We start from the raw sequence: 27240 nt of genomic DNA on the forward strand, positions 1-27240 counted from the left end.
ATTTGTGATATAATGCATTATATTCTAAGAAAGCCTTATTCTGAAGTGTCCAAGGAGAAGGTGAAACTTTTTTAAGCTTCTTAGTAGAAATTCCACTGTCACAGATTTTTCAGACCATGAAACTCCTATGAACTTACTTAGATACAGCTGAGCAAGTATCTTTCCTTCTGTCTCCCGTCGTCTCTGTCCAATTGCATACCCGTTTTTCTATGTCCATTCCCAGCGTTTATCATACACACATTTATTTATGTTCACCTTTGTGTACACATTACTGCCTTTTCCATCAGAGTCTTTGCCATATCCTTGGCAAAGAGTTAGGACTCGTTATCTGAAAAACAGTGATCTGCATTATTTATTCCTTTTCATACAAGAGAAGCCAATTGAGATTGATACATTTACCTAAATTACTGTCCGTTTTCTTAATCCAAAAAGCTTTTTAACAAAAGAAGCTCTTTCTGTAGCTTTAATAAGTCTGGTCTCATAAAACAGAAGGATCTCCAGTTTGGTAAAGATATTTGTTTAAGGTTAGGTTGGTAATGGCAGGGTACATCTTGTGTTTTTGAACTTTTATATTGTAGAGTAGACTTTTTTTTGGAGAGTGATTAATGAAAAGAGGAAAATCCTCTTGTCATAGAAAGTAACACATAGAAAGTACTTAAAAAATTGTTGGTGCTCACAGTTGGCTATGAAATACCTGTTAGTTACCCATTATGACACATGAACTTAGTCATGAACTTGGTGGAAAGAGATGCCAGGTTAGAGGCAGTCATCCTGCACTTCCTAAGCCTCTGTCACAATGACCAGCTTAGTGTTTGCAAAAATGTGCCTACCATTCCCCATGTCTGGGAACAGAATTAGAGTGATCAGCCATGTCGTCAAACCCCTTTTACCTGATTGAGTACAGAACAGCACTTGTCTCTTTGCTACCCTTATTGAATGTCAGTGAAGAAGGGGGGAAATACCAGTTCAAATCAAAATACACATGCTATGTAGAGTCAGTAGTTATCACAGAGGTTAGTTGTGCTACAACAAGATTTCAGAAATCCTTTGATAGGCTGACAGTGAACTTGTTCCTTGCCCACAGACATTTCTCTTCTCTTACCTTTTTTCCAGACTGATGACACAACTGTTTGTCTGATAATAATAATAAATTTAGAACTTAAACATTTCATTATTAAATCAAAATGTAGGCCTAATGGCAGTCCTAATATTTGCTCTCTTGTCCTTCAGTCTGGCACTCCTTCCCCAGTTTTCATTTGTGAAAAATCAGAAGGTGGTAGGTATTTGCTTGAGCAAAGGAACTCTTCTTTGTTTAGGTAAATAGCTTTGCCAATTGAAGCCCTTAGGGTTTCAAAATCATTTTGCTTTTTAGGATAGACTGTCATTTACAGACACTTGTAACTGACCTAAAATTTTGATTTGCATTATTTGTAATTATTTCATCAACTCAAAACTATGAACACTGCATGGGTTTTTTTTCTATTAATATTCATATGAAAAGAATATGCTATAGTAGTCTTTTCACAGTATGTTTCAGTCAATTCTCTGCTAAGGTCTATTTTTTATGCCTATTTTTAAATGTCTCTTTTAAAGTTTCTCTTCAGCCTTTCTTTTTTTTTTTTTACTGACCTACTTGACATTTGGAATGTACCTGCATTGGCAGGAAGTCCCTACTATTTAAGAAAATTGTAATTGGAGAATCCAGTTTTAGAAGAATTAGATGAAGCCTCTTTACTCATGTTAACAGTTAGGTGGGTGTGTTTTTGACACAGTAAAGAGTGGCTTGTCAGGTCCCTTGATTTAGGCAGCAAAATATACTAAGCTGTTATTTAGTGAATAAAGGCCTTAATTCAAGTTCTCCCTCTGTCAAGCTTACCCTCACAATCAGTGACCTTTGTTGTTATTTAAAAATGCGGTTAACCATCAGCCCTTCCTAGCCTTCTGAAGCATTATGTTAGGCATGACAGACACATTGCTGAGAAATAGATCAATTTCAATGTTTAACATTGACACAGAAATATAGATACCTCTAGATCTACAGAAGAGAGAGCATCAAAGTGGGGTTTGCTAAGCAGAATAGTTTTCCGCATAACTTGTCTCAGTAGTCTCATTATGAAATAGAGGTGATTTTCTGTATTATCTGTGGAAAGATTGAACAGGAGCATCTTAACTTTTTCTTATTCCTGTCCATTCTTTTGAGATGAAAGACAAATTTTTATTAGTCTGAAGATTCTTTTAAAAAGTTCTTAAAATATTGTTAATAAGCCTAGTGACATTCATTCCTACTTTTATAAAATTTCACGTAGAACTTGAAAGAAAAATGTTAGCTTTGTCAAGTGGACTCCCTCCTAACTCTATATCTGTTTAGAATCACAGAGCACCTTATTGCTTGCTAATTTACTTTGTTTTCACAAGACCCCTAGAATGTCACCAGTGAGATAGTGTACGGGGCTTCTCAAACATTATTCCGCCAAGTACTACTAGGAGCAGAGCGGGAGTAAACATGTACAACAGGGTTTGGGGTTCTGGTCTGAGGGACAATGATGGCATCGTTGGACTCTTAAGTTGTATCTTAAAAATTTCATGTAAAATGTAAATATCGATCCATAACGTATCTGTAGCTATGTCGTACATTCACTTATGTGCTCCCCTGTGTCAGACCTAAGGAGGACCTTTTTCTAGAGCAAGAGTATACATAAGAGGCTGAGAGGGAGAATAATAGGATGCAGGGGAGCTCTCTGCATCCTATAGGGTGTTTGGGGAGCCCCTCTCTGAGAAATTGACATTTAAACAATGACCTTCACATTTAAGCTATGAACAGTTTAGGAGTAGGGCAGGGACAATGCCAGCCAAAGCAGTGGCTTACCATATTTTAATGTAAAAAGAACATTTCAGATTACTTTGCAGTTTAATTTACTTAACCCCCCACCCCACCAAAAAAAAAAAATGTAGTAAAATTGACCCTTTAAGGGAGATAAAGCAGGTTCCCTGCACAGTAAGTGGCACCATCATCTACCCATTCACCTGAGCCACATATCCAGCTGTCAGTCTTGAATTTTTCCTGCACTGCCTCCCCACATCTTATCCATTAGCAAGTCTTATCAGTTTTACCTCTAGAATATATCCTGAATCCATTTAGTTGTCTTCGTCTCTGTTGGATGGGTCCAAGTCACCATGACTCTCCACCTAGACTGCTGAAATAGCACCCTGGCTGGTTTTTCTGCTTGTGCTCTTGGCCTCTCTCCAGTCTGTTGTTTACACAGCAACCAAAGAGAGATTTTAAAATATGAGTCAGAGCATATCTGCTCCGAACTCTTCAATGACTTTCAGTTCTGTATAGAATTAAATCCAAATTTTTAACCACTGTGAAATACACTGAGGCCCAAAGAGGATAAGAGACATACAGAGAGTATGAACACAAAGAAATAAAAGAACTTGAAAGAAATGGAGAAAAAAATACAGAGTTGATGATTGCCTTATGACAGAGGGATACAGATCAGGAAGAGACCCTGGGCACCCAAGGCCATGGGGGAGGTGCGGAATTTAGAGCCTGTGACCCACTGTGGACCTGCTATACTGGACTGGCTGCAGCAGGGTCAGTCTCCATAATACCACACACAGTAGGCCTTACTTTCATGCCAGATAGACTGAGAAAGTTGTATACAGATGAATTTATTATTTATTAAGTGTATTTTAGTCAGGCACAGTAGCTCACACCTGTAATTCCAACACTTGGGAGGCCAAGGCAGGAGGATTGCTTGAACCCAGCAGTTTGAGACCACACTGGACAACATAGTGAAACCCTGTCTCCACAAAAAATTAAAAAAATTAGCCAGGCATGGTGGCACACGCGTGTAGTCCCAGTGACTCAGGAGGCTGATGTGGGAGGATTGGTTAAACCCAGGAGGTCAAGGCTACAGTGAGGCATGATCACACTACTGCACTTCAGCCTGGGTGACAGAGCAAGACTCTGTATTGGGAGGGGGAGTTATTTTAAAGGGGATTTGTGTGCCATGGGAGGAGTTGGTCTTTCCAAAAGGAGGACCCCTTCCAAGGACATGGGAGCTAATGAATGGAGTGCCTTGGTGTACCTAGAAATATTACCTCATTTAATCTGTACAACATCCCTGGAAAGTAGATTTTATTATGCCTGGTTTGAAGATGAGGCTTTAGAAATGTTAAAGGAAAAAAGAGGTGCATCTTAGAATTAAGGACCTATGGTAACTGTATATGTAATGATGTACTTCTCTGAGCCTCACTTTCCTCAGCTCTAAGAGGTTAAATGTACCCAAGTTTCCTCAGTAAGTAAATGGTGAATCTAAATTGGAGCCCAGGCTTTTTTGACCTCAAAGCCCATACTCTTTTTATTTGTACCATGTTGCTTATTAGAACCCTAATGGGAGAACAAATTTAAAATTCTGTAAACAGAAATGTTCATTGATTCTGAGATCTAAATGCACGAGGGAAGTGCAGCATTTAAAGGAACCCTGTGGTGACTCTGGATATAAAGCCAGGAATTCTTTTTGTAATTGCACAATTTGTCTGTATTGGTGTCAGTTTTAATGTTTTATGTCTAGCTTTCTTAAAGCAACATACACCTGTCCTAAGCTGCCCTGTGGAAAAGGGAAACCCATATATATTTTAGATGGAGTAGGGTTTTTAACACCCTTCTAGCCTGAAATGCCCTCTGAAGGCTAATGTAAGCTAAAGAATCTTCTGGCTATAGGGTTGAACAGAGAGTCCTACTTCACATGCAATTGGTACAGAAAATCCAGTATTCTTTCTTCTATCAAAGTAGAGTTTGTAAGCCAGGGACACAAATTTGTGATTTCCTTATGCTGTAGCAGATAATCCTTAAAAGAATAAACACTGAATGAATGAATGAATGAATGGAAAATAGAACTGTTTAAGTGATCTTTGTCAAAAAGCAGTAAATTCTGCAGAAAATTATTCCTCCTTATGGAAGAATAAGTAATCATGCTGATGCCACTCATGCATAGGGAATGAATAGGAAACAGAGACCTGACACTCAATATCCAGTGACCTATTGGGAAAATGCTACAGTAAATTAGAGCTGCTAAAGTGTTTAAATGTGTGACTCAGAAGTGCCCCGGGCAAGGAGCTCCGAGTTCAATATTCCTGCCTGCCTCCTTTCTCTGCCTCTTTATCTTACTGTTCCGTCTCACCTGAGCCTCTCCCTGTCTGGAGTGCTCTGAGGCTCCTGATGGATCTTCCCAAATATAGAGCCCAGCACGTTGAAGATAGTGGCATTGCAGTCAACTATTTTATCTAGAAAGCCTGGAAATTTAGAGAATTTATGTCAAGCAAAAATCTTTTGGAACCACTTTAGAGACCCAATTATTTTAGAAGGGTGTTATGAGCTCTCGCAACTGCCACCTCAGAAAAACTTGAAATATATCATTTGCCAAAACTATGTTTGACCAGCATTTACTCTTCCTGCTAGTCGCTAATCTTTCAGAAGTTCCTTTTCCATTATAAAATCTATTCATTCATATCATCTGGGCAGTCATAAGTGTGGATTCGATTAATGAAAAAGCAGACTGAAAGGAAGAAAAAAGACATATGCCCCAAGAGGCTGTGTGGTGGTATGGGAGACACACACACACTTAGAAGTCAGACAGCCTTCTCCTGGGTTCACTAGGGTCTGATTCTAGAACACCGCCAATTTAATCATAGCTTCTCAGGAAATAATTCTACATTACGTGTACATATTGATTGTAAACTGCACCCTGATTTTATAAATGTTTTAAAAAATGAAAATCTATCTCAGAATTAAGAAATTCTGGAAAGTGTATATGAGTGTAATGATGTACTTAACCTCTCTAAGCCTCGCTTTCCTCAACTCTAACATGGGAGAGGCTGAGTGAGGATTAATCAAGGCACTGGAGGAAAGGGCTATCTGTGCTCTTAAGCTCTGTGTGGCTCTGAGATGCCCTGTTTAGTTCATCTGTCATCAAATGCTGCCTGCTCTGTGCCATGCTGCTTGCTCTGTGCCATGCTGCACTAGAAATCAGGTGGAAAACCCAATGAGTACACAATAAGAGGGATTAAAATGTGGTAAATTGTCAAGCAGATGTGTATAAGCTACTAAAGCAGCACAGGTAAGGGAGTCCTACTTGAAACTACTGGGTTGGGTAGGGGACTGAGAAAAGATGCTCTGGGGTGATTTATTTGATGGCTCCTTGAAGATTAATTAGAACTTTGTCAGATGGGTAAATGAGAAGAACATTCTAAGTAGAAGAGACAACATGTTTTGAGATGTAGTCACAAAACATAGAAGTTCCAAATCATTGGAGCAGGAAGAGGGCAGAGGGTAAGCTACAGAAACTAGGCAGGGCCAGATCCGACCAGGCCAGGCCTGATAAGTGAGCTTAAAAATAGAAGTGCATTTATGTTTTGGGAGCTTGTTTTGTAACAGGCACTGTGTAGGCACTAAGAATTTTGTAAAGACCAAGAAATCGTTCCTACTCTCAAGCAGCTTTCTATTTAGTTGGGATAAGCAGGCAATTATAATACCATACAAGGGATACATGGAAGTAAGTATAGGGCCTGGGTGCACATGGGAAGCAGGGAGCCCTAGTTCCATCCTGGGGAGTCAGGGAAGACCATCCCAAGCTGAAATCTGAAGATGAATAGAAACTAGGCAGGTAAAGAGGGATGGGAAAGAGTGTTCAGGCTGCTGTGGTCGTCAGGGGCTAGGTCATGTCCGTATGTAAGCTGTGTTGAATATGAACTTTATTCTGATGGCAGAGGGGAGCTATTGAAAGAAGGGCAATATATAATCAGAATTGCTCTTAGAAAACACTCATCTGCATTGTACAAATGAATTAGAGGCCAGAGAACGTGAAGCAGAGACACCAATGCAGAGGCTCTCAAGAAATCTGTCCAACAGATAGTGGAGCCCTGAATTAAGGCGTGCAGAAGAGTAGAAGCTACTCATCGGGAAATGGAGGGATGGACGCTATGGTAACATCTGATTTCTTTCATTAGAGCTAAATGCACAGTTTGGGAGAATTGAAATAGCTTTGACCTGTGGCCAGATCTCCTGGAGTTAATATCAAAAGAAGGTAGTGGCATTTAAAGATATTTTTAAAATAAAATTAAATACTTGTTGGGGAAGAAGCAAACATTTTAGAGATGTGTGAAGTAAAAAATGAAGGTTTCCTGTAACTTCCTTTGTTGTAAATCCTTTGGTTTTTTTTTCTTCAGTTCACATACAGATATACATATAGGTTATACATTTCATGTGGACAGGATTCCTGTTTTTTGTTTTTGTTTTTATTTTTTAAATCACTTACATATTCAACATCTGTCAAGGTACCTGTCAAATAGTATACTCAGTAAATGCTTGTTAAGTGAACTCATGAAAAATGCATATGTGTTAAGGTTTTTAGGGTAATTATGTCACACAGCTTATATGATATTGCATTTACTTTTTTAACTCAATATGTCGTAAGCATTATTCTATATTAGAGTGACCACACATTTTATCTTCCTAATAATTTGTTCAACTTAGCTCTCTATTGAAGGATGTTTAGATTATTTCCAAATTTTCAGTATTACAAAAACATGCAGTGAACAATCTTGTTTGAATATTCATTGCATATTTGTGCTAGATTTTAAATATGGATTGCTTGTCAAATATTTATTTAAAATGTTGAGGAAAACAAATTGCCTTTCAAAAAGTTTATGCCTGGCCGAGCGTAGTGGCTCACACCTGTAATCCCAGCACTTTGAGAGGCTAAGGCAGACGGATCACCTGAGGTCGAGTTTGAGACCAGCCTGGCCAACGTGGCAAAACCTCGTCTCTAGTAAAAATACAAAAATTAGCCAAATTAGGTGGCAGGTGCCTGTAATCCCAGGTACTCAGGAGGCTGAGGCAGGGAGAATCACTTGAACCTGGGAAGCAGAGATTGCAGTAAGCCAAGATCATGCCACTGTACTCTAGCGTGGGTGACAGAGTAAGACTCTGTCTCAAAAAAAAAAAAAAAAGAAAAAGTTTATGCCCATTCTTTGACATTCCAAGAGTATGTGAGAATGCCCTTTTCCCCAGCTCCTTACCAGCACTGAATGTTATCAGCCTTTAATTTTTGCCAAACTGATGGTTAGCAGCCAGTATCTCATTTTAATTTGCATTTCTGGGTCTTTAGTGTCGTTTAGTATGTTTAAATGTATTTATTAGCCATTTTATCTTTCTAAAAGATAGTTCTTTGGTCAGTCACGACTATTTTAATGGGAAAAAGAATTGAGAAAAAGCCTAATTTCAGAATACCATTTTTAAGATGTGCTCTATAGTTTAGAATACAGCTCGTCCCCACATCACTTCCTGCCAAAGCAGGCGTGTATGCGTACACATACACACACACCCCATCATGTAGAGAAATGGATCACGCATCCAAGCCACACAGCTTCACTTGTTTGCCTGCTGGCCCTTTGAGCTCCGGCAAAGCTTTTGTTTATATGTTCAGAAAAAGCTGTCTAATAATTTACCAGACTTTAATCCACCTCCTATTTGAGAACTTCTGTTACCTGATTGCTTTGTCATCAACACTAGTTTAAAAAACAGATTTTTAGTTAAATGTTTATTAAATACTTTAGTCTGGTACATGTACATAGCACTTAGAAAATGCATCATAATCTGGAAGTCACAAATATAGACAAAAACATTGTTACCCCTTAACCGGTTTATTTTGGGGCAGCAGATCTAAGGACACGCCTGGCAGCATTATGAACAGCAGTGGCACCAAGGGCAACTGTAGGGGGTTAATGGGGACCCTGCATCATTCCTTGCCATGTGCCTGGTGAGTAAACTCCTAGAAGTTTCTGGGAATGGTAGCAAGTGGGGAAAAGGCTGCAACCAACAATCAATGTCACAAAGTGGGGATGACTAATTTGCTGAGGAGGCCGTTGAGACAGATGTTTAATTAGCTGAAGTCAGAGTGGATAAATTGGGAGATTACTGCCTATGCAGAGAGATGCCTTTTTCCCCCTCATCTCTTTTGCAACTGCTTTTTGTGTGTGTGTCCTTACTTTTCTTTTTGAAGACAATATCCTCAGATTGGAGAGAGGTGGGAGAGAGGTAGAAAGTACCAAGGTAATGATTCCAATTTGATTACATCTACTGAATACTTATTGTATTCCAGGTATTTTTGTATTTAACCTTTACAAAAGACCTTGTGAGATGGGCATTATCTCTTTTTTATGGTAGAAAACCAAGGATATATATAAATATAGAGAGAAAGAGAGCACATGGAGTGCGTGTGTGCACACTTGTATGTATTTCTAATGAGTAATACAGGTGAGATTTGAACCCAGACCCTTTGATTCTTGAGCCCAATGTTTTTTTTTCCGTACACCACAGCTTCCTCACTTAAAATGTAATGTGGATGAGGGAACTTTCTGGAGTAAAGCTAATCATCTGTATATTGATTGGGAATCTATATATTGACGGGAGCTGCAATTGCCAAGTGTGTACATTTGTCAGACTGTCAAATTGTATTTGTACAATTTGTGTGTATATTGCATGTAAATTTTACCTAAAAGTAAAAAGAGAATCTTAAACAAATATTGAGCTTCAGTTAATGCTATGTATGCTGAAGTAGTTCAGAGTGAATGTAGTAATGTCTCCTCCTTGATTTGAAATACATTTTAAAAAGTGGATTGATAGATATGTGATCAAGCAAGTATTGTAAAATGTTGACTATAGGTCTAAGTGATGGGTATATGGGTTCTCAGTGTTCAGTTCTTTCAACTTTTCTGTGGTTTAAAAATACTCATAATAAAATGGGAAAACTCACAAAAATTAAAAATACATCATTTAGATACTGTTGATACTAATATGAATTTCTGAATGTACAAACATGTATTCTTGTAGCATAAAAAGCACTAGGTTATTTTATTGTTATTAGCTCATCTGTTAAATAACATCTTTGAGGTCATAGTTTCTCCCATTGATCTGTGGTTTTAAGTTGCATATACAGTTACAGGTATAATAATCACCACTTACTAATACTCACACTTGGCCAGGTGATCTGCCAGGTACTTTTTTCCATTACACTTTAATCCTTAAAACAACTATTTGAATCAGTTGTCATGTTCATTTTATAAGTGAGAATACTAAAGCTCAGAGAGGTTGCAGGACTTGCTGAGGTCGCACAGCTAGTAGGGGAGTAAGGACTCAAAGCCAAATGGCCAAAGGTTGTACTGCTAGACACTGTGGTGCTTCCTTCTACTGGATAAGGTTACGGGGCCCACGGCTCAGTGGAAGCCGTTGCCTTTCTCTCTAGAGAGACCAAATGTCCCTGCTTCAGCTGGGGGTGGCAGCAAGACTCAGTGGAAACAGCATGGGCTTTGGAACCAAACCAACCCCAGTCCGCAGGCCACCTGTCCCTTTTACAAGCTGTGAAGTTAGGGAAGTCATCAGCCCCTTCTGACCTCAGTTGTCTTTTCTGTAAATAGAGGTAATAATACCTATCTTGCAGGGTTGTTGTCTTAACTGAATGCATGTAAAACACGTAGTCCACAGTAGGCGCTCAGTGGACATCAGCTGCCATCATGCCTATTGCCACTATCATGCCAGGCACACCATAAAACCTGGCTTTCTCTTTAGGTTTTGGTTTACTTCCTTTTCTATCCATATGATTTGGCCTTTGCCTGCACCTTTTGTTTTCCAGTGAATTAAGTCTATAGAAAGTTTTTACCTTGTGGTAGAATGAGCCTTTGAATTGTGTTTGAATTAGAATCTGCTGGAAGCACACTTTATTTTGAAGAAGGAGAAAACTAGACCCAGAGAGTCAACTCAAATGATTTTTTTTACTAATAAGTGAACCATACCATATATCTATAGGGATGGATTAATGGTCACAAGGCTTATTTATCAGATAGCTTATGCCTGCAAATTTAATTTCCTATGCCAAAGATTCTGGAAATAATGTGAACAAACTGTAATTGCCTGTAACAAACACATTTATAAGTAAGTTTTAAAAGTCTTCGTGTTCACAGTTTAGTAGCTCACAGACCCTGTTGCTGTTTCTCAGAAAACATTTAAAAGAGGAAGTATACTTAAATATCCATGTGATTTTGAAAATGAAAATGATTCTATAATTACAGACAGGATTAGAGTGTTGCATGTGCCCATTACATCTCTCCAGCCTCCATGAAGAGTCTCAGTCTGCACCAGAGGAAGCAGAAGTCCCTCTTTCTTCGGTCAGGCCATTTGATGTGTTTATCCTATTAGTAGCTGTAAGGAAAATTCTTCTCTACCAAGACTGATTTTAGCTACTTTCTATGAAAAAACTCTTGCTTTAGTAGAGTTACCCCACCACAGGAAACCAAGGGCCTGAACCACCCAACTCCTGTTCTGCTGCTTACAGAGGCCTGATACTGGAGCTGTTTTACTCCCATAAGCAATGTAAAAGGCATTTTAAACAACTCCAATAGTAATTTTGCATAGTTCTTTCTTTTTGAGTAAATTATAAGTAGTGGCACTTTCTGCCGCATATCTGCAACAGCTTTAAGTGCATTATAAAGAAAAGAAGAAAAATAGCTAGTCAGTAAGGGCATTTCTTTTTCTGCCTTACATGACAATAATGTCCTGAGACAAAGAAGACTTAAAATCAGGAAAATGGCATTGGATTAGCACCGTAAGGCAGATCTGGGGAGAGGACGTATCAGCTTCTACCTCTCTGGTTACCTAGCTACTAATCACAGTATGGCAGGCAACTAGGTGTGTAGATTCTACTGTGTCATCGAACCAATTTTTCAAACAGAAAGTCAGTGAGATGTGATTAAAGCCCAAGTGCTGCAAAAGATACAAGGTGGTCTATTGGAACTCCTCAATCTTCCTGGAAACTGTCACCACATAATCACAGAAATATCAAATCATAGCAAAACTTAAGCTTTCCTTTTCTTTTTTCGCCTTTTTTTTCTTTTTGGCACACTACTTTTAATAGCAGAACAGTGTGAATTAAGATAATGTGTAACTGAAGTCTAAGAATCCCTGAGGGTCATGCAGATCTCTCAGGTACAGTGTGTCTGAAACCTAACTTATCGTTCAGTAGAGTCTTGGCTACATTTCAGGTAGTGAATAAGGATATAAGGGTGACAGTTGGGTGAACTCAGAGAGCTAACATTCTAATAGAGGAGATGGCTAATAAACAAAGCAATAAAACACATTTGATAGGAATTCTTGCTCTGGCTTTTGTTAGTCCTTCCATTTTCTTTTCTTTTTTCTTTCTTTTTTTCTTCTTTTTTTTTTTTTGAGATAGAATTTCACTCATTTTGCCCAGGCTGGAGTGCAATGGTGCAACCTTGGCCCACTGCAACCTCCGCCTTCCAGGTTCAAGGGATTCTCCTGCCTCAACTTCCCGAGTAGCTGGGATTACAGGTGCACACCACCACGCCCGGCTAATTTTTGTATTTTTAGTTGTATTTTTAGACAGGGGTTTTCACCATGTTGGCCAGGCTGGTCTCGAACTCCTGACCACAAGTAATCCGCCTGCCTTGGCCTCCCAAAGTGCTGGGATCACAGGCGTGAGCCACTGCGCCCTGCTAGTCCTTCCTTTTTTTTTTTTTTTTTTTTTTTTTTGAGACGGAGTCTCACTCTTATCACCCAGGCTGGAGTGCAATGGCATGATCTCGGCTCACCGCAACCTCCGCCTCCCGGGTTCAGGCGATTCTCCTGCCTCAGCCTCCCAAGTAGCTGGCACCACAGGCATGTGCCACCACGCCCAGCTAATTTTTGTATTTTTAGTAGAGACGGGGTTTCACCATCTTGGCCAGGCTGGTCTCGAACTCCTGACCTCGTGATCCACCTGCCTCGGCCTCCCAAAGTGCTGGGATTACAGGCGTGAGCCACTGTGCCTGGCGGTCCTTCCATTTTCTAACTGAAAAGACTTCCTTGAGTCCTCAGGTTTGGGAGTTCCCCTCCTAGAGGGAGTCTCTCTGGCTCCCAGGCTCAGGCATAACTTCATTCTTTCCACTCGTTTCCACGCATCTCCTAATTGGGCTACCAGCACCCCTCCTTGATGCAGGCAGGGAGAAGTGGACAGGGCAGAAAGGGCTGGGTAAATTCATGAGCAGTAAATGACTCCATCAACAGTGGCCATCAAGGGAAACAGGCCATGTTCCAGCCATGGAAGCTGGGAAGGGACACTAATCCTCTCCAGAGATCAGTATCCCTCAGCCACTTAGGCTTGTGGCAGAGGCACCGTGGCCCTGTCCCCAGTAAGTTCCAAATACACTGATCTTGCCAGCTGCTGGTAAGCACCTTGCAAAAGAAGAGAATGAGAGCCCCCCCTTTTCCTTGAGTACAGTGAAAGCTCCTTTTGGAGAGGTAGGTTCCTTATGGTTTACCAGCACCGCAGCTGGCCCAGGGTTGGTGGTTAGCACATTTGTGGAATGAACTAAGATGTAGTGAAAACCGGTCCACAGCTCGTAGCCACGTGTCTCTCAGCCAGCCCACACCTGAGGCCACCACTTTGTGTTTAGGAGTGGATTCACTGTACTTTGGTTATCAGAGATTAAACTCCCTTGGAGAATTACATCATCAAATGAAAATGTAAATGTGTTTAAAATGAAAGGCGATGCACATCCGTTGAAATTAGTGTTGCCGCCCAGATTCCCGTAATGATATGGATCTCTTCTGAGTCCTTGGGGAGCCAGAGGAGTATACCAAAAGCAGACATTTTAAACATTGATAGTCACGTAAGGGTGCCCAGCAGGAGGAAGTTACTGTAGGAAGCTACTGTATTGCAGAAAAAGAAAAGAAAAGCAAACTCACTTTCCAAAGGACGTTTGGGTGTGTGTGAAAGAGAGAGAGAGCGCACAGCCTAAGTCTTCATTCTCTCTAATGTAAGTTAATAGATATTGTCTGATATTTATAATAACTTATCTAAGTAGTTGAATGGGAATGTTAATAAAAAGTAGGAAGGTGAGTGCCAGAAATCACACACACAAAAAAACTTAAACAAATTGCCTATAAGGAGGGACTCAAGAATGGGACAGGGAATTACTCTTTTTCATCATAGGACTTAACAGCATTATTTACTCTTAAAACTATGAGGCCCGGGCGCGGTGGCTCACGCCTGTAATCCCAGCACTTTGGGAGGCCAAGGTGGGTGGATCAGGAGGTCAGGAGTTCAAGACCAGCCTGGCCAAGATGGTGAAACTCCATCTCTACTAAAAATACAAAAAATTAGCTGGGCATGGTGGCACACGCCTGTAGTCCCAGCTACTCCAGAGGCTGAGGCAGAGAATTGCTTAAACCTGGGGGCGGGCAGAGCTTGCAGTGAGCCAAGATCGCGCCACTGTACTCCAGCCTGGGTGACAGAGTGAGACTACATCCCCCCAAAAAAACAAACAAAAAAAACACTATATGTATGAATCCCAGATTTTGGGAGGCTGAGGCAGGCAGATCACGAGGTCAGGAGATCGAGACTATCCTGGCTAACACAGTGAAACCCTACCTCTACTAAAAATACAAAAAATTAGCTGGGCGTGGTGGCACACGCCTGTAGTCCCAGCTACTCGGGAGGCTAAGGCAGAAGAATCACTTGAACCCTGGAGGCAAAGGTTGCAGTGAGCTGAGATTGCACCACTGCACTCCAGCTTGGGTGACAGAGCAAGACTCTCAAAAAAAAAAGAAAAAAGAAAAAAAAACTATATGTATGCTACTTTGATTAAAGTTAATTTTTAAATTTTGTTAAAAGAAAACATCTTACTTTCAACTTCTGGAGTGTAGAAGGATCTTTCTTTCCTTACTTATGTGGACTTTGTCTATTTGAAAACGCCCTTTCTCCTAAAAGCAAACCATTCATTTCAACATGTTGGATGTCAGATTTCTCTGAGAACATCATTATTAAATAGTTGTTTCTTATAAACATTTTCAAACTTTTTAAGACCAAAATGTTATATGAGTATAGTCAGTGTATTGTGATTCTGCCAACACTTTGTCTCTGTGACCCATATTTTCCGTAGGTTAAAGCATAAGCTATTAGCTGGATACTCTGTCCCATTGGAAGGATGACTAATATCTCAAATATAAATGAAAACAGCTGCTTTTCCATAACATTAGAGTCCCAAACAGCTGTCACATGTACATTTTGACATTCTTACTTCTTTCTAAATTGGGACAAAAATTAGTTTACTGGATTTGCTGATCTGGTTAAGTACATCATCTAACTTCTGTGGAGAGGTACAGAAGAGGTCATAGGAAAGTCCATGGAGCCAGCATGCAGACATCCCCAAAGGCTTGAACTTACTTAAAATGTAAACCCTGTGATGAGACCCTTCTGTGCCAAGAACATAAGGTCTGTAAGGGCCTGGCAGTGGCTGCTGCACCACTGCCACCTTTGCCAGCAAGCCTGAATCTCGGCAGCCAGCCATTGTTCTCTGTTCCGCTGAAGAGATTGTGGAGTACCACCCCATTGTCTCCTGAACGCCTACGTCAGTGCATTCTCCTCTTCTGCGAGCCTTGGAGGATTTATTTCAGGAGGTGGCTGTTGCGGATCAGAAGATCATGCTTCCTCTATTGGCTTAAAACTGGTCATTCTCTGTCTTTGAGTTCCTTGCTTTAGTCTCCTCTTCAATAAAATAAGGTCCCAACCAGATCATAGTCTTCTGGTTGATAGCCTTAACTGTGGAGCTTAGTTAAGACCTGGGTTCTAGAAGACCTACCTGGTTCCACCCCTGCTCCTGTTACTTTTCCTTTTTTTTTTTGTTTTTGTTTTTGTTTTTGTTTTTTTGTTTTGTTTGAGATGGAGTTTTGCTCTTGTTGTCCATGGAGTGCAATGGCGCAATCTCAGCTCACCACAACCTCTGCCTCCCGGGTTCAAGCGATTTTCCTGCCTCAGCCTCCCAAGTAGCTGGGATTACAGGCATGCGCCACCGCACCCGGCTAATTTTGTATTTTTAGTAGAGACGGAATTTCTTCATGTTGGTCAGGCTGGTCTTGAACCCCCGACCTCAGGTGATCTGCCCACCTCAGCCTCCCAAAGTGCTGTGATTACAGGCGTGAGCCACCGCGCCCGGCCTCCTGTTACTTTTTCTAGCTCTCTGATGAGTTTCTTAACCTGTTTGAACTTCGTTTTCCTCATTTATGAATGAAAATAATAATAATGTCTTCTTCATAGCATTATTGTGAGAATTAAGCAGCGATCCTTGCAAAGCACCAAGGACCCAGTAAGTCTTTGCTGTTATTATCTTATCACTCAGTAAATGTTAGTCCTGTCCCCTCCTTTCAGTTTCAGTCATGAAACCTAGTCAGACTCACAATTTTGTGATCTAATGCTCTTTTTGTATGAATATGACTGCTTTGAGTTATAGTTCAAAAGAGACTCTAGCTGCTAAGGAACCCAGCTCAAATTGAGTCCATGTATTAGGTACAGCCCAGAATGTGTGCATCTGTCTGCGCAGCTGCTCATTTGGGCTTTTCCAGGGGTCCGAGGCCCCTTGTCAGAGCAGCAGAGCATCAGCAAGAACATAGGAGTGCACGTGTAGGAATGACCTAGCCTTCCTCTGGAGCACCCTGCATCTGGAGCAGGATATGCAGAAGGGTTAAAAGCTGGAGAAACTTTAGTCATAAATTTTCTTTTCAGCAGGACTTCCCAGGGAACATCTGACATTAGCAGAGAGGAAATGCTGATTGGCCTGGGAGTCAGCTGAAGGAGACAGGAACTGCAGTGGAAGCTGCTGGATTTACTGTTATTAGCAAGGCAAATGGAAAGCCAGCAGGGCAGCCCAGCTCCCAGATAATAGATCTAACAAGAAAGAAAACTCTGAGAAAGGAAAATGGCTGACAGCCACGTCTCCTCTTCTGCCATTTTCCCCATTGCCTTTACCTTTTTGTTTTGTTTGTAGCACAAAGAGAAGCAACATGTTCGGTTGTAAGTCACAATTGGCTTAAAATAAAACAGGATATATAATTCAGCTTCTTCCCTGTTTAAGATAAGAAGCTTGAGAGTTGAACATGGCAAAATGTGCAAAATTGTATTAATGTATTAAGAAATAGTTGCTATTTATTGAGCACTTATGTGCCAAACTAAGTGCTTTACATGTGTTATCTCATTTAATCTGTATAATAACCACATGAGTTAGAAATTATCATCATTCCCCACTTAGAGATGAGGAACCAGTGCTTAGAGCACTTAAGTAATTTCCAAAGGTCTTATGAATTGGTGGTAGTGCTTGACCCCACCATCACTGTCCTACCAACCTAGTAGAAGGTACTGAGGTGAGAACTTAAATGGCTGTTATAAAGCTGGACAGGGTAGTGGTAATTAAAGTGCTGCGAGTGTATTGAGGGCAACCTAAATCTATGCTCCTAGGTTGCAGTCCTCAAGCCTGGCCTCTTTACTTACGTAAATAAATAAATAAATAAATAAATAAATAAATAAATACTCACCAAGGCTTGTGTTCTGACTTGAAACACAAACCTCAGTTGGCACAATGGTTATTAGAAGGAAGATGGGGCAGGCAGAGAGAAGCCCTGTTGACAGGTGGAGCCAATCTCTGAAGGATCTGGCCCCCACAGCAGGGAACAGGGCAGATGGGCAGTCAGCAGTGGGGGGCCATAAGGACAGTGGGGGAACTGCAAGTCCTGGCAGCAAGGACCAGGGAAGCAGATGATGCTCAGCACCTGGGGGTGGCCGTACCAAGAGCCACAGCTTATCCAGGGTTAGATCACAAAGGCAACAGGTGAGTAAAAATCCCATTGTCAAAATTACCTGTAGGAAAGAAAAATCTCTTTAAAAATGCCCATCAGAGGCAATGTAATTTTTCTCATTAAATTCACACAGCTTTTTTCTCTAGCATCGTAACAGCTAAAAGTACATATTTTTAAATGCTAAAATCAAACTTGGTCTAGAAAGACTGAGATACTATCATCCACCCATTTAATGCAGTTAGTCACTTATCACACATTTACAAGGTTCCATAGTTGCAAAGATGATTTCTGGACTCCTGCCTCATATTCCCACTCTTGGGGCTCAGTGGATCACTGAGAGTCATGGCAAGTGGAATTCTCCCAGCTGCTTAAATAGTGCTCTTGGTCAGGTCTCCCTCTTTTTTTCCTCTTTTCTACCTAGCAAGTATGGTTGAATTCAGATAAATTAAATGTATGATTTATGCACAAGGAAATCCAGGTGGGCAGGCAGTATCAGAGGGCAGGGCAGGATTTTCAGAGAGACACACTGGGAACCTAGCATGGCACCAGGCCTGAGGGCAGGGTTCTGGGCAGGATTGGGCCAGGAGCAAGGACAGTTAACTGAATGAGATGTAAAGGCCAAGGCTAGAGTTTTTAAAAAGGAAGCCCTGTTTTTGGTTGGCTGGGGATTGTAGAAATCCTATTGCCTTGAAGACGTTAACTGGTGCAACTTTCCCTATTGTGGGGAAAGGAAGGAGGCCAGTCTGGGACTCTGATTGGGCCTGATATCATGGGGTCAGAAGGAGAGAAGATAAGACTTAGGGGATAATCAAAAAGGAGGGATGTGATTTTGACAAGCTGACGGAGTCAGTCTGGGTGAAGGGAAGGGCGCAGCAGTGACATGGAGGTAGGAAACCAGGACATATATGCACTGAACAGTGAGTCTAGTTTGGGTCATAAAGGACATAGATGGACAAGAAATTAGGATGGATAGAAAGCCTTGAGAGTGGGGTAAGGAATTTGCATCTAAACTAGTAGCCTGCAAGGAAGTTGTGAAGGGATTGTATGAAAGTGATACCTTGAATCTACCAGAATTTGGCTCTGGAGAGCACTCTAACAATAGGGTGAAGAGTGGTTGGCTGGAGGCCAGAAGAAGGTTGGGAAACCATTACTGCGGCCTGAGTGAGAAGGAATGCAAGGGAGATGTATTAAGTGGGTAGAGTCTGCAGAACTTGGGAGCCGATTTAATGTCATCAACAAGGGGGAAGGCTAAGAAGTATTCCAAACTTGAGAGTGCCGTGTTCACTATGCCAAGTCCTTAGAGGCCAGATTCAGAGTCTTGTTCATCTTCATATCTACAGTGACTAGCTCATGACATGGCACATGGTAGGAGTTTAGTACAGTTTGATGAACCAACTGATTTAATTCATTGGGTGAATCGTGGTGTCGTCATTGGAAGCACAGTTACAAGGGAAAAAAGCTGATTTGAGAATGGAAGGATGATAAGTTTATAGTTGATTGTCCTGTAAAATTAGAAGCAAAAAAGAGCTTAGAGTCTCTTTCTTCCTGCAAAGGCTGGTCCAACCATTCACTGGCAGTGGTGCTTCCCTGAAGAGTTGGTAGAAGTCCCTAAAGAGGCCCTGTAGCCTTTTGTCCCACCCTGGGCTAGAGCCCCTTCCACCAGGGCCACTGGCATCAAGCTAGCCAAAGAATAATCCTGGTGCCTCACTGAATCTGCTCAAAATCCTGTCAAGTACATACAACTACTGTATTATCCGCATTTAACAGAGGAAGAGACTGAAGTTCAGAGAGGAAGTGGTTTACCCAAGCCTCTGACATAAGCAGATTTGAATGAAAGTCTTCAGATTCCAATATATCATAACAGAGTCTGCTGACTGAAAACAGTTGGCTCTAAGCTTGCTCTCCATTGACTCAGGTTGGAGTCACCACTTTCATGTAGCTCAGAGAAGGTTGAAGATAAATGAAGTCTCATTTTTGTTTCTTCTGTTTTTTGTCCTTAGGTGCTTGTGACTAAATTCACTAATTTCACTGGCTGTCAAGGCTGTGTTAAGGAAAATGGGTTTGAACTGCTGTGGGTTTTGAGTACTGGACTGGATGTCAGAAACCTTTGCCATCACGGGAAATTCTGTCACTCTGGATTTACTGTCTGTTCCCCACAGCTAAATTCCTCTGCAGTGTGATTTAGCACCCTGGATCCCCATCAACCAGTTTTGGCATTTATTTGAATGCATTACTCCACTGGTTTCCATAAACTATTTTACAATTGTTTAAAATAAATGACTGTTTATTTCCACAAAACCATCTGTATTTCTTTACAGAGCAACAGATAACTGTATGTAAAATTTGGTATTGTCACAGTGACTCAAGTTAAGAGAAACAGATTGGATTGAAAAATTGGATTCTTAGGGACAATGGTAAAGGTTTCCAACCTCTCTAACAAGTGATATCTGGATTTCAAGGAGGAAAAAAAAATTTCCTTTTTTACAAATAGTAGGGGACCTCCTTTCTCTAAAGAGAAGTACATTCCTGCTGGCTGCATAGTGACAGGATGTAGAGTATTAGCACTCCTCATGGTAGTGAAGGGTCTGCGCCTTCAAGCACACTCTCTGCTACAACAGCATATATGAGGCTCCTGTCCAGTGGCTCCCAACCTTCTGCAAGTTTTGAAGTTTTTGGTTGTGCATGTGTTACCTCTTCTTGTTCTGATGTTGAGTGGGCTCCACTTAGGCCTGTGTGTTGTGGCTCAGATAACTCTGGTAGGATATGTGTTGGGATAGGTGGCTACTGAAGATGGACCTGGGTAAGAGAACCAGACTGATGGGGATGAGGGATTGGACCCTGTCAATGATGGTCTTCCATTCTCCAGCCAATGTCCAGGTGAGTCAGCTAGATCCATGCTAGTTCCATCCATCCCTAGGAAACCCAGTCAGAGTTGGGACACTAATGGGAATCTCCAAACAGTGGAGGCATTTGGAGTCAGATGGAGGTGGAGCTCCAAGTCTACTTTGGAGGAAGAGATAGGATGGTAGCTAAGCAGGATGGGCTTGTTTCATCACCAGATAATCACTAAACATACCTGTATGCTGAGGCTGTCCTAGGCATGTAGGGACGCTGAAATGTGCTCTCCATTCTCAACTTGCATATACGTAGTACAAGAGGTCTTTGTAGTGTGAGTTGCACGAAGAAGTCCAGAGACAGTGGCATCTAAGCAGAGTTTTGATTCCTTGAGTGGGAAAAAACAGAGTAAAGAAGTGAAGTAGAGGGAAGATTGTTCCAAACTGAGGGACTAGTATGAGCAAAGACACAGATGGTTGAAATGGCATGGTTTGGAGGATATTTCTGGATTACTATATCATTAGAGGGGAGGAAGATGAGGCCAGTAAGTCTGACCTGGAGGTTTCAGCCCCTCCTAGAGAACTAGAGACCCTTCTCTTTCCGAGTGCTGCTTAGAAAGCAGAAGCAGCAACCCAGGCATAGGGACAATGCAGCTAAAGCTACAGACTTCATGAAAACTGTGGGCCAGGCATCCTTTCTACTTACACGTTTTACTTGTATTAACTCAATGAATCCTTGCAACAACTCTAAGATATAGATGCCCATTTTTACAGATGGGAAAGTAATGCACAGAAAGGCTAAGTAACTTACCCAGGATTACATAACATGTGAGTGGTGGAGCTAGGACTTCACACCCAAGGAGTCTGGCTTGTAAGCATTACATCATACTGTCTCAAATGTGCTGGGGTCTGCAGAGTTTGCAGAACATTCCCTAGATACACACTTTATTAAGCTTAGGCAGGGATCAAATCCAGACCTTTTCTCTACCCACAGGCTGTAGGGATGGACTCCTGACCACCACTTATCTCAAAGCCTGCGTGGAGGCTTCAGAACTGCCTTAGAGGAAGACCAGAGACATTATGGGACACCTTTGTTTTCTGTGGCTCTGGGTAGAATCCATGAGGAGGCTGGGGCGGGCATAGTTATCAGGCCATGGTGATAACAGGCGCGAATGGGATCTGACCCTTGGTCTGCAGTTGTGGCCTGCCTTTGTAAACAGTTTTTGTTATTAATTTTTAAAATTATATATATATACATATATATATATATATATATATAAAAGACATATATATGTATATATATTAGACAAGGTCTTGCTTTGTCGTCCAGGATGGAGTGCAGTGGCATGATCATAGCTCACTACAGCCTTGATCTCCTAGGCTCAAGCAATCCTCCCACCTCAGCCTTCCAAGCAGCTAAGACAAGTGTGTGCTACCATACCAGGCTAATTTTTATTTTCTGTAGAGACGGGATCTTACTGTGTTGCTCAGGCTGTTCTTGAACTGGCGTCAAGCGATCCTCCCCACCTTGACCTCCCAAAGTGCTGGGATTACAGGCACGAGCAACCGCACCCAGCTGTAAACAGTCTTTGTAGTCTGGCCACAGATGCTCCAGTCAGTCCTCTTCACCTTTGCCTGCTCAACCCCTTTAAGCAGCACTGGAAGCTTCTGTGGTCTACTTGTAGCTTGACTATGGACCTCAGGAACCCTTGAACAGGCTCTATCCCAATTTAGTTCCTGGCTCCTCAACTGTTTAGGTCTCTCTCCAGAGCCACTGAGCCTACATGATGTGTGAGGAGCCAGATGGTGTGAGAGGAGACTCAAGGAGGTTCCAGGGGCCACAGTCTTCCCTAGTCTGGTCTAGCTGGAATAATCTCTGAGATTTTTCCACCTCATTTTTTAAAATTGAATTTTTAAAATAAATGTAATACTTATAATGATCTACTGTCAAAAACCCAAACGTGATAGGAATCTATAAAGTAAAAATCAAAAGCCATCTTCTTTGCTGCTATACCTTCCTCTACCCCACAGGTTACTACAGGTAAAAGAACGGCTGTGAGAATGGTTTGGTTCATGACCCTCCAGATTGTGCTGTGTGTTTCACAAATCCACATATCAGTGCACCTATGTTTTGGTGCTTTTATTTTATTGGGGTTTTACTTTACTAACATGTAGCCTACTCTGTACATTCTATATCTTATAAATTTAATAATGTATCATAGAATTCTTCCCATGTCTTATTAACTTAGCTTTATTTTGTTTTAGAGATGGTCTTGCTCTGTTGCCCAGGCTGGAGTGCAGTGGCACCATCATAGCTCACGGTAACCTTGAACTCCTGGGTTTAAGCAGTCCTCCTGCCTCAGCCTCCCAAGTAGCTGACACTACAGCTCCACACCATCACAACCAGCTAATTTTTTTTTTTTTAATTTTTTGTAGCGATGAGGTTTCACTGGTCTCGAGCTCCCACTCTCAAGTCATCTTCCCACTTGCACCTCCCAAAGTGTTGGGATTACAGATGTAATGTGGGATTACAGATGTAATGTGGGATTACAGATGTAGTATGGGATTACAGATGTAATGTGAGCCACTGCACCCAACCAACTTAGCTTATTCTTACAACAACCATATGACAGCCCAGTGTATAGATTATACCATAATTTATTTAATAGTTTCCTACTGGTAAATGTTTAGGTTGTATGAAATTTTTTATATTAAAACGGTACTTTAATGAACATCTTTGAACATACATCATTGTATACTTGGGCTAATATTTCTTAGGATAGGAATATTAGCTAGAAGAAGTAGATTGTTGAGTTCAATTTTCAAGGCCACCTTGTGGAAGGCATTCTATTTAACAAAGATTATTAAGCACCAACAAAGAGCCTTTTGCTATGCTGAAGCCCTGGGAAGACAGAGTTGAGTTTTTTTGAAAGCCCCCCACCCCGTCTTCAAAGAGTGCCCTGATGCTGGCTAGGTGGGGGGAATGACAAATAGACAAAAGTACTTCTAATTCAGCATGCTTGGTGCACTGAGAAAAGCAAGGTCCCAAGGAAGGTGGGATGAAAGAGCTCTTAATTCTGACAGGGATTCAGGCAGGGCTGCAGAGAGGAGGGGATATGCCAAAAGGATGCCTCCCTGCTCCTCCCCAGAGCCCATTCGTGAGGCTAGGTATTCAAGAATAAATTTGTTCTAAAGAATTATGATGCTCCTACAGTTTCTCCCACACAAAGAAGGAAATTCGGCCGTACGCCCTTTCCTTTCCTCCTCTTGGCACTTTCTGATTGATGGTTGGAAATGATGGCAATACATAAACTATTTTTCTTTTTATTTTATGACCTGGTAATAGCAGTAACATATTTCCAGTAAATGTTTTCTACCACAATAAAAAAGTTGTAACAAGACTAGAAATGGGTATAGTTAAACCCTAAAGAAATCACACTTTCAGAACTGTGGATTGAGGCTGTAAGTCTGTAAATCACTTAACTTAGAAAAAGAACCCCCACCCCAACCCTGGAAAAATCAGGGCAAGCAGCTGGTGTTCATGTGACACGCCTGCTGTGAGGGTTGATGGACTCTCAGTTTTGACCCCCTCAAGATCAACTTCCTACTCTCTTCCCTGCTGCCTGGTCTCCCACACAGCATCTTTACTCCTTTCTGAACTGATAAATCATCTAAACCTTACAATTCTTTTTTTTTAACCCAAAGATCAAAACCTATACTGTTCTTTATGGGATACAGCAGAGCAGAGTGGTGAAGAGCACAGGCTTTGGAATTGGAAAAACTTGCATTCTCGTCCTGGCCTCACCGTGGGTACATGACTTCACCACTCCATGGTTTATTTTCCTCCTCTGTAAAGTGGGATTATTGTAGGGCCTACCGCATAGAGTTTTATGAAGATGCGGAAAGCAAATGCGTGGAAAGCACGTTGTTAAGGGCCAGGAAAGTCCTCCATGTCAGTTGCTGATGCTGTTATTATAGTCCAGGAATGAAGCAATATTTGACTTGTTTTCAAAAAGGGCAAGTTGATGATTTTGTCAAATTTGTGTAGCAATATAACTGACATTTATTAAGTACTTATGTGCTAGGCATTGTGTTACACATAATCTGTGGAATTACTCCATGAAGGTTTAGATCCACTAACTTGCCCAGGGTTGCATAACTTGTAAAAGAGCCAGGATTTCAATCCAAGTCTTTTTGACTCCAGAACCCACACTCCAACTGCCACACATCTGCCTTCTAGGATTAGATGCTCACAGCAGCAATAGAGATTGTAAAACATTGGGTAGTTCTGTCTCACACCAAACATCTCCTCCTTTGGCTGATGAAGATTGTGAGCTGATAATATTGACAGCCTGTGGCCTTGGAACTCCAAGGCCAGGCAAGAAAAAAAGCATTTTCTTTCCCTAATCATAAGTAGAGTAGCCCTTTCTTCTGCTCATCCTTATTTAGGCTCTGTTACTCTTAAGGGGATGAATGGCTGCCGCTTCTGTGTGTCTGGTGTCCTTAACATGCTCTAAAAATTAGGCCTCTTCCAGTCTTTGTCTTTAATTTCTGGTTTTAGCTGACACCTTCATTAATGGTCTAGTGCAAGCTTTCTGTCGACTTGAAGACTGCTGTGTGAAAGTGGTTTTGCTGTCCTATCAATAATGGTCATAATTTCCCCAATACTCTCATCAGCAGTGAATTGAGTCTTGCAGCAAAGAAATGGAAACCCCAGTGCAGTGGTTTGAAAGTGATTTGTCTTGTAGACGGCGTCTTCTTTCAGTAAAATCAGGTCAGTGCGGCACTGCTGGGTCAGATGTAAGTCTGAGACAAATTAGTTGGAGGAAATTGATCATTTGAACCTTAGGTTATTTTTAGCTACAGTAGCTTTTTAATATCTTTTTTCTTTATATTTGTTTTAATAAACTTTAATCATCATCATCATTCGCCAAATTAAATGTCTTCTCAGTTTCAGCCAAGCCTTAGATAGAGGAAAGAGTGCCCTCTACTCAGCCCACAGAAGCGGCCTTCCCTTCACAGTTTTGGGGCTTGCTTCCATGATGGCACTGTTGTTGTTTAAACACTGAAGCCCACTCCTCCTCATCTTCTGGCCGGCCCCCTTGCTGGGCTTTGTTTATTGCACCAACTGGCCCCTTGACCAGTCTGTTCTTCATTGCTATTGAAAGTTAATGGGGGCAAAATTGCATTCCCAAACATTTGAACCTGAAGTGGCCAGGGCTGAACTTAGTTGATCTCTGGTGATCGGTTCAATTTAGTTACGATTTTTTGCCATTAGGCTGGGGCTGAATGATGGTGATTTGGTTGAGGCCAAATGTCTGAAGAAAATTGGCTCTTTGATAAGAGTGCTGTTATCAGAGGGGGCTACCTTCTCATTTACATTTAGATGAGTATTGATTATTTATTTACTCAGAGAAGTGAGATTCGTTTCCAATCTTATCTTTCTCGTCTCTGCTTGTCAGCAGAAAGAGAGATAGAGCTCCTGACATCAAGCCAAGATAACAGCACTTTGTAGCAAAGATAAAAGTTGGAATGGGCCTTTTTCTAGTGTTGACTGAAAGGATAAGTTTTAAAAATTAGAACTGATGGGTCATGCTTTCAAAACCTTTCCTGAAGGTTTTGCAGTTTAACTAGGCAGGAGAATTGGTTTATTGGAACAGCCTTGGTCTTTCTTCTTTTGTAATAGGAATTGTATTTAATTTGATTATATTCAGCTGTTTCACAGAGAGCAAATGGTGTATTGGCTCAGAAGAGGCTAAAGTGTGACCTTATTGTCATGTCAGCTTGTTCCTTTTTTATTATTTAAATTCCAAATTATCCAATCTGAGCCTCAGAGGGGGTATAAGCTACAGCGGTTGTCACTTGAATATAGTTCAGTGCTTATATTAAGATCAAGCAGAAAATGATTATAGTTGCCCCTAGAGGAAGAGTTATAAGCGATGGAGCTGACACTAAATGCAGACATTTTAGAATAGCTGATGTTGGGTCCGAGCTCTGATACGGACGGCATCAGTGTGGTGGCTTTGGCTCAGTGAGGAACGCAATTCAGTCAGCCCCTGCCATAAAGTAGTCAAGGCTTGGCACGATCCTCCTGGAATGGGTCTTCCTGCCATAAGTCTCCAGCCCATTGTCAGCAGTGCCACCAGAAGAATCTCACCAAAATATAAAGCTGATTGTGTCACTTTCCTGCTCTGTTAGCATCTGTTGCGTATGAGAGAAAATCCAAATCTTGACCAACAATCTGGGCCAAGCTTCTCAGCCTCAGCTCCTCCTTGAACAAGCTTGCTTTTAAGCTATAGGCAGCATTTAAGATTAGAGACTTGCTCGGCAGCCAGGATTCACAGTTCCTCAGTCTCTCAGGTCCTACAAATATTGACTAAAAATGACAAGTAAATGTCAGAACCCACAGAACAAACCATGATCGCACAGATATCAAAGGACATGTGATGCTACACTACCATCCAAACATCCATCTAATGAATATTTTTTGAGCATCAACAATGCACCAAGCACAGAGATTACTCATCCCTGCCTCGAGGCGGGGGGAGGCAGCGAGGCAGCTTGAGCTGGTAAATTATAGAAGAGCCCAATGAGTGTTCCTACCAAGGTAGGAACAAGGCGCTGTGTGGGAGCACAGAGAAGGGGACAGGTAGCTCCACCCTCCCCTTCCCTGAGGTGGAAACATCTGAACCAGGTTGTCTTGAAGCAGGACTCAGAGCTAGG

General features: G+C 41.4%; 1 protein-coding gene across 13 annotated transcripts in view; it reads left to right on the plus strand.

Moving 5' to 3' along the window:
* Nucleotides 1–27240, plus strand: part of MAPKAP1 (MAPK associated protein 1) — a 266415-nt gene that overhangs the window by 165113 nt on the left and 74062 nt on the right. For 2 of the 13 annotated variants that reach the window (XM_003312328.6, XM_063788307.1), the window contains one exon: nucleotides 19684–19981. The exons of the other annotated variants lie outside the window; for them this stretch is intronic. In XM_003312328.6, coding sequence (XP_003312376.1) covers nucleotides 19684–19697 — 14 coding nt within the window. In that variant the 3' untranslated portion in view covers nucleotides 19698–19981. Of the gene's footprint in view, nucleotides 1–19683; nucleotides 19982–27240 lie in introns of those variants that run through there. 13 annotated transcript variants of the gene reach the window in all.

Source organism: Pan troglodytes, chromosome 11 (assembly GCF_028858775.2).
Source record: "Pan troglodytes isolate AG18354 chromosome 11, NHGRI_mPanTro3-v2.0_pri, whole genome shotgun sequence".
NCBI classification, from domain to species: Eukaryota; Metazoa; Chordata; class Mammalia; order Primates; family Hominidae; genus Pan; species Pan troglodytes.